Source organism: Alosa pseudoharengus, unplaced genomic scaffold (genome assembly GCF_046254945.1).
Source record: "Alosa pseudoharengus isolate Yale_2024_CS ecotype anadromous, Long Island Sound unplaced genomic scaffold, YU_APseudo_1.1 YU_APseudo_1.1_scf_7, whole genome shotgun sequence".
NCBI lineage: Eukaryota > Metazoa > Chordata > Actinopteri > Clupeiformes > Clupeidae > Alosa > Alosa pseudoharengus.
In genome coordinates this window covers 30,180,638-30,188,933 of record NW_027468859.1, presented here as the reverse complement: position 1 = coordinate 30,188,933, position 8,296 = coordinate 30,180,638, and the positions used below count along the sequence as shown (strand labels likewise).

At 43.8% G+C, this 8,296-nt stretch overlaps 1 protein-coding gene across 1 annotated transcript; it reads right to left on the bottom strand.

Annotated features, from left to right (window-relative positions):
- Positions 1-4,407: 4,407 nt before the first annotated feature.
- Positions 4,408-7,503, bottom strand: arf6a (ADP-ribosylation factor 6a). Its single transcript, XM_076271638.1, has 2 exons — positions 7,107-7,503; positions 4,408-6,936 (listed from the first exon to the last, which is right to left on the bottom strand). The coding sequence occupies exon 2, from the start codon at positions 6,134-6,136 to the stop codon at positions 5,609-5,611; it is 528 nt and encodes a 175-aa protein (XP_076127753.1). The 5' UTR covers positions 6,137-6,936; positions 7,107-7,503; the 3' UTR covers positions 4,408-5,608.
- Between the last annotated feature and the right edge of the window lie 793 nt (positions 7,504-8,296).

Here is an 8,296-nt window from a genome sequence, read left to right as displayed (position 1 = left end):
TCAGTTTTGCTGGAGCTACTGCCTAGCGCCTTGAGGACTCAAACTCAGTTTTGCTATAGCAGTAGCTCCTGTCTAGCCTTGAGGACTCAAACTCTTGTGCTGCTCTAGCTGTAGCTCCTGTTTAGTGCCTTGAGGACTCAAACTCCTGTGCTGCATGGTGCATCCCAAGCAGAGCTGTAGGAGGTCATTTTTCAAACTAGGGTGCACAAATTTCCAGAATATTTCCTATCCATGATATGATAGAATAATAATTCCTTTTTTTAACTATACCTTACAAAGTCACAGTTTGTATGTTTATGGTTATTGTTATCATTTCAGTTCTATTTAGTAATTTATCATTATTTATCGTTGTTAAATTCTATTTTCAGGTATTTTTGTAGACTATTTGATTTTAGTATAAACTGTCAATGTTTAATGCTAATGTAATGTTTATATGCTAGTAGCTTTGGACAAAAACGTCTGTTAAGTACCATAAACATAAACATAATAGATGTACAAATTAATATGAACAATCAAGCAATCATGCCATTTGATCAAGACATGCAAACATTAACCCCTTCAAATGACAAATATTGTAGATTGTCAGATCAAGTGAAAAGCACACAGCCCTGCCTGCACAGCACAGTGGTCTTCTGTCCTCTGGGCCTGATCTGGCACAGAGCTGTGCTCCTGAGGCATTGGCTTTCCAGAGTTTTTTGCCTCCAAAAGAATGTGTTTGCTGACCAGCTTGGGCAAACACCCTCAAACACACTGTACACGCGTGACGTACAGCACAAACTCCATGCTTACATTATCCAACCTAAAGCCAAAGACACATACATTCATGCTGCCGCCTCACTGTCACTATAGCAACCCGTAGCAGGCATGGGAATGATCTAAAAGAGTCCTTATTAATATTATAAGGAAGTGCCTGGTTTATATTTTATATATTTTATATTGTATTTATTTTCAAACATCTTACAGGTTTACAACTTAACTGTCTCTGTATACACCCCCCCCCCCCCGCGCCCCCCCACACACAGAGAAGCGTGTTACACACAACTGTTCCATCCATCCAACAATATGTGTTCTAACAAGTCGTCAAGATTACCATGTGTTGGCATGGAAACCTACAGGGTGGTTTTGTCGGGTGGTTAGTGCTCGCTGTAACTCAGGCCATGTTGGCTCATTAGGGTGTGGTCAGCAGAGTTTAGCATGTTAAAGCCTCAGCCATTATTCCAGGCACTGCGGACATACTTACAGTATTTACCACATTCTGAGCGCATATATGTACCACAAACGCGAGAGTACTGCATCTGTAGAACAGAAAACAGCTTTGAGGAACTGTGATTCACAAACACAAACCAATATAATGAAGGCATTTCCTATAAGCAGGACACATAATCTGAAGAATGATTCTTACAAACACTACACTACACAACTGAATAGTCTAATGTTTCCTCTGATAAATGTTATCTCAAGAGACGTAGGGCACTGCTCAGGGGGCGCAAAGGCCCTAGTGGCTAAGATTAAGATCTAAAGTTGACAACCAAGTAAACAAACTACAGTCCCTACAGCAAAGGCAGCTTTAATTGCTTCGAGTGAGTCAACACCCTTTTTAACTGTACACAATAAAGCAGTCCACCCACCACATCAGAGCACAATGCACTAGCTGCAGGCTAACAACTAGCACCGAGGGACAGGTGTGCCACCTCTTCACTGATCTGCCACTCAAGCAGAGGATCGGAGGTAGAGTGACCATTACAGAGTAATAAAACTCTCATTGAGGGCATTAGCATAAAATGGAAATCCTCGTGGGATGGCCAGTCCTGGGCCTTTGCATAATCAAACTAAGGGGTATATATAGTTGCAGTATAACAAAATATCTATGTGCCTGGAAGTACTTAACATAATAACAGCTTGCGTATACATGTGTTAACTGAGCAGTGTAATTATTTATGATCAACCTGAAAATGTTTCTGTTTATGTTGTCTGTAGGCCTAAAGTTAAAATGTCTTAAGGAAGGTATCAGTGATAAATATTATCTAATGTTAATGTAAATGACCAATGTCTCAGATGTTGGCTTAAAAACACCCACACACAGGGCTTGAGGACACCCGGGGCTGAACTTTGACACAAAATTGTGCAACTCAACTTGCCAGGCAGGCATCTGATCTCATCCCTGGTTCTGCATTTGCCTTTTGACCACTGCATATACATCACACACACTTCAGTCTGACTTCTAGATATACTCTCCCCAGGACAGTGTACGCTGGAGAACCCCACATGCTTAGAACCGTCAAATAGTAGATTCTGCTTAGAACATTTTCATAGTGAATGTCATTTCCGTTACCATATAGAATTTTAAGCATGCTACCACTTTTGTATGAAAGGCTGACATTTTGAAGGTATGAAATTACGGGAAGGTTCTTTATGAGGGAATGTTTACAGCTAGTCATGGTTTTAAGTAACAAACAAAGCCCTTTTTCTCTCGGAGTGAACACATGCTGACGAACAGTCTGTCTGTGTCCGTCGTGGTCAGGGGCCGAGGGCTAGATCTACTGTTCTGAGTACAGCCTAGCGTTTAGACAGCTGTGGAGGCCGCAGTGACCCTGCACCCCCTACACCCCCACCCCCCTGTAACCACTATCAGTCCCAATACACAATACAAAGGGTCACGGGGCGGAACTACCGCCCGTCTGCTGTTTGCAGATGGACGATAAGGCCACGTCAGTGCACACTCAGCGAGAGAGAGAGCGGGCAGGCGAGAGAAGGGCGGCCCTGTCTGATCTCTCCACTCGTGTCATTTATGTTTAACCTGGTGCAGCCCGATCCGATCAGCCTTCTGCATGTCACTCTCCCCTCTCCACCCCTCCCTTTCACAGTTTCAACAGTGCAGAAGGTCAAACTCCAACCCCAGCGCTGCAGAACAAACAGTTCACTCAAACTCTCCCACCAGCGGCAAACTATGTTTGGACATTCCTTTAATAGGAACTTGCAAGCTGTGAGATTATCATCAGCGAGATTAAGACAATCCGCACTGAAATGCTGCTTTTTTGTATACACAGAGAGGTAGAGAGAGAGACGGGGTACAGAGAGACAGGGGAGAGAAAGGGAGACAGACAGAGAGGTCAAATTTAAAGGTTAGGACGACACCCTCAGCTACACACAGTGGCTCTGTCTCTAAGGCAACACCGCTAACATTGGTGGACTGAGTTCTCACTTTCGGTTGCCACACCTCAGCAATGGTGTCACATGTTTAAGTGACACACAGCGAAAGGCATTCCTCGTCTTTATCTCTGCGCGGCTGAGGTCACCCATGTTAGTCTGGCTCCTGGCTCAGCTGGCTATATTCCCACGTCAGACTGCCTCTGGAACTGCCCTAGTTCTGGCCCGGCGCTGATCCGAGCCAGAACAGGGCCAGAACCATTAGTCAGCTTCTTCCAGGGACGTGATTGGCCTGTGCTTCCTCTGGTCAGCCTATGATGTCACCCCAAGCTGCTCAGGGACACTGACTTCACTTTACCGTCACCGTTAAACAAAAGAGACTTTCCGCACACTTAAAAGTATATACAATTCAGTAACATTTACTAGATCAAGAGGAGAAAAAAAAATACCAGATATGGCATGTGTATAGAAACGTAAAGCACCAGTCATAGTGTATGTACTAATACAGGTGTACAGTTTAGGCAGGCTTTGACCTTAGCATAATAAAAGAAATGTCACAGACTTCAGGTCATTCCAAGATAGCATCCAAATCTGGATCTGATGGGGCAGTGGTCAGACCCCGTCCAAGGCCAGTTCCGTTCCAGTGAGGAGGTATCTGGTTTGTTAGAGTGCTTTGAGTGCAGTTTTAAAAGACATCCAGTTAATCAGACAATAGCATTGCATTAAGTTTGAGATTCTAAAGACAGCAGTTGACTGGGGAACAGATCTGGCACGGATCCATAGAAGAACAGGGCCAAAACTTGCACCACAATCAACTACTTTTTAGATATTCGGTCAACTGACTAAGAAGCCTTTTCAACGGACAAGTGCGATAATCTCACAGGCAAGACCCAAAATATGCAGAGCATTTAAACGTTGTCTACGAGGGAAATGAAAGCATCAAGACACACAGACAAGTAGGTATCAATCTCTCCTCCGAAACCAGAGATCTCATCTCTTATTCACAGGTATTGAGTCACATGACTACGCAGAAGTTCAGGGGAACCCTCTTCACAGCCGTGGGTCTTTTTTTTTTCCACCAACATCAAACTTCTCTGGCTCTTTCTGTGCTGAACACAATACTGCACTAAAACAGGTTTTGTTAAATAAGATAATCACCAAGAAGTTACAATTGCATTTTTTGTCCTGATATACTTTTTTTTTTTTATTTCTTCTTCAGCATTGCAAATTGGACAAAATAAGAAAAAAAATAAACAAAAGCATTTGCCTATGATTTATTTAGAGAGAAAAAATAGGCTTGTCAGATGGCAAGACACAAGCTACACAGCTGATGTTAAGGTAGTCAAAAAAGGACTAGTCAGGGGTCAGGAGCACCGTGAGAGAGACAGGTGGCATGGCTTTGGACTTATTCTGCACTTTCGGACATTGCAACGTCCACCAGAAAGTGTTTCAGTGTTCGCCATAAGTCAATGGGCACCTGCTACTGGCCCAAGCCAACTACAGCCCTCTCATTTGAATAGCTCTCTTCCTCTTGTGATCAAAACCATTGTTAAGTGTCACTTCTCTTATATGGAGGAACATCTGTGGATAGGGCGTCCACGCACTGGGCCCCAAAGCTACAAATACTCAGTTGTAATGGAAGCTCCTGAAAGAATGCAGCAAAAAATCAAACACCAGTAACTGCTACCCATACATTTGGATTGTGAAAAAATATATAGCAATCCTTCACAAGAAAACCGCTCAATATGGATGGAGAGTTCTGTCCTGGTTATTCTTTTTTTTCCATACATGTCATGTGTATTCAGTTCAGTACATCAAACAATGGTTACATGTGTGTCTGCCAAGTCGTGTTTGCTTTGTGTTGACCCCTTCTTGTAAGACAAGAGATATTTATCAGGAGAGGATGGGGAGCGTGAATGGGTGGCCTGTTGATTTTCCAAGATAATTATGAGTGACTAAATTAATAGAAACCTAAAAATAAGACTGGCCATTCCCAAGCCTCCCTCAGTCCATGTGAGAATACCCAATAGAATAAGGCCTAAACCAAAGTGAAACCTAGAAGTGACAGACCCATGGAACCCGAAGGAAAGAAAAGAAACATAGGAAAAACAATAATATGAATCATTGCTTCTGAAAATAATACTTTATGGAATATTTATATTCAGTGAGTAATAACAGATTTCTGATAGAAAGACTACAGTGCCAAAAAGCAAACTAAAAGCCAGCCAAAAACAGTCATTGATTAAAGTAAATTCCGTTAGGGACTTGTCAGAATCCAAAAAGAATGAGAACAAAACAAACAAACAAAAAAGAGGTGGGGGATACCATTAAACTTCTCTTTGATATACACTGATTGGAGAAGCCACGTTATTTGTTAATTGCCTGTGGTTGTGATATTTATATGCTCTCCTTTTCTCCCCTTGTTTTTTTTTTTTCTTGCATTCAAGACAGTTTGGTGACATTACGATTTGTAGTTTGACGTGAGCCAGGTGAGGCCTTCGTAGAGTCCGTCCCCAGTCGTGGCGCAGGAGGGCTGAACGTACCAATTCCTATCTCGGATGCGGGTGAGGCCCAGCTTCTCCTGGATCTCATGCGGCTTCATGGCGTCAGGCAGGTCTTGCTTGTTGGCGAAGATCAGGATGATGGCGTCGCGCATCTCCCGGTCGTTGATGATGCGGTGCAGCTCCTGGCGCGCCTCGTCTATCCGGTCCCTGTCCGCACAGTCCACCACGAAGATGAGCCCCTGTGTGCCGGTGTAGTAGTGCCGCCACAGCGGCCGGATCTTGTCCTGGCCACCCACATCCCACACGTTGAACTTGACGTTCTTGTAGGTGACGGTCTCCACGTTAAAGCCAACCGTGGGAATGGTGGTGACAGACTGTCCCAGTTTCAGTTTGTACAGAATGGTGGTCTTGCCAGCGGCATCAAGTCCAAGCATCAATATTCTCATCTCCTTGTTGCCAAAGATTTTTGAGAGCATTTTCCCCATCTTGTTGGCTGTGCATAAATATCCTATTCCTAAGGTAAAAAATACTGAGTTCCCCCCCTATAGAGTAATGTGTCTGAAAACAGGCTACTTTAATAGTTGTTATACTATGGTTAAATGTTACATGCAAACTTAAGCTGGCCCGTTCCACGTGACAGCGTATCCTCGTCAGATATCAGTCAGTGGTGTTGCTCTTGACACACAGTAGCAGCGCTATCCTGTAGCCTGGCTTTCTGTCAAAAAAGTCCAAACAACTCGATGAAACAATAACCTACGGTCTCGCCAATTTCTGGAGAAAACGTATTCCGAAACAGTATGACCAATGGCGAGAAAATGTCCCGTTCAACGAAATTAAGTGCTCCAGAATAAATGCAAAATGTGTACAGTGGGTGTGGGTAGACCGGGCGCTTTCAACGCCTTTCGATAAGATGTGTTAGAGGCAATGACGAATCGAATTCATTCACCAGTCGCGATAGTAATTCAGGCAACAACCACTCCCCGGTCAAAGAAATGTGCCGAAAATTTGGGGTGAATGAAGAGAGAATAAGAAAAAATGAAAGAGCTGCGCTCTGTGGATAGGCCCTTTCAGAGCCCTTGGTAGTTCCGACTTCCTTCTTGTCTGCCGGCTGTCCCCCTCGCCCTTATTCACAAGGCGAACTACAGAAGCGGTATTCTTCTCAAGAGTCCATGGTCCCAAACCCTTTATTCTATCGTGTACCCTCGTATCGGTACCGGAGCGGTCGAATAAGAAACTTAAAAGGTCATTGATTCATCCGAGTTTCCGTCCTCCCTCTCTTCAATCCCTGTAACACAAGAGAGGTTCAGAAAAGGGAGGGGTGTCAGACAGAGTACAACTTTAATCGTTTGCTCTTCTGTCTGAAACGCGTCGTTTTCAACCGGAAAACCAATAGGGTCACACTACAAATAATTTCATGCGCGATCAAACACCTCGAATAGGAAGGAGGTCTATTACCTGCAACTGCGGCAACCCCCCTCTCCCAGGTCGATTCTCCCCGCTCTTGCCTCTCTTCCTCCCAAGTCGTTCAGTCGCAGCCGTGTGGTGTTACCGGAAAAGGTGCGGACCTGCTTCACCCGCCACTTCCTCTCTGCTCATGCACTACGCCATTTGGCATGCGCTCGCTAACAGGCTCAACTGCAAGTCGATCTCACTGGAGTTGAAATGGACGCCATTTAGGCTCAGACTGTAAATGTTGCCTGTCCGCCCCTTTCAGTTGCAAAACACTTACAAATTCCTTTCACTTAAATACAATGGTTAAGACAGGGAAAAGTCGTTTAGAACCGATCAGGATTCTGCCTCTTGTATACTAAAGAAACAATATTTGCAATCGTCTGTGCAACGGAGACCAGCCGGCCACTGACGTAAAATCACGTAAGGAGGCGGTTCTTTGTGACGTCCAAATTTCAAATAATGCTTAGAGGTAATAACATAGGTTGCTCGCTCATCAAATGAATATGAATGTTTTCACTACATTCCACCGGGCACCGGTGTGACCACCTGACCTTGACAGTCATATGGACAGGTTTACAGCGCAGCCCTCTATTTATGAAGCTAGTTTTACACATGCATAATGTAGCTGTAGGCTATGACCACATGATAGAGCCTTGGCTACAGATCTTTACATGTCAACAGAGTGATGGACATGGAATATTATGAACATGGAGTCAAATTATAGTCTGTTTGCTTCATTGAATTTTGCGTTCAGCAATTTCTAATAAATTTGTCACAATATGCCAATCAAGTCTATTGTATTATTCAATTGGGCCTACTATAATAATGCAAGTTGCATTACATACGTGATGAGATTATGCATAGTTTATGAAATAGTGTTTTCCACACTGGCTATGCAGTTGTAACATTCAGCAAATCTAGGATCCATGCTCTAGGTAAAACCAAATTATATAGGCTAACCTACTTACGTGTGTGTAGCCAGACAGACGCATTGGCTGTACAAACTTATTGTAGGCTACACTGTATGTAGCTGCCGCAGCCTGTATGACAAACAGAACGGCTCTTGTGTGTTCATAGGATACATTGTACAATATTTTAACTACCTATTTCCTGCGTGGCATTCTATGTCGAATGACCCGCCTACCCAGATTGTTGTAGTAGTGCGCATGCGCACACTTATCTTGTCCTTCTCA

What these genes read in the sequence shown, in the direction of transcription:
- arf6a (XM_076271638.1), bottom strand. Translation starts at nt 6,136, where the DNA reads ATGGGGAAAATGCTCTCAAAAATCTTTGGCAACAAGGAGATGAGAATA.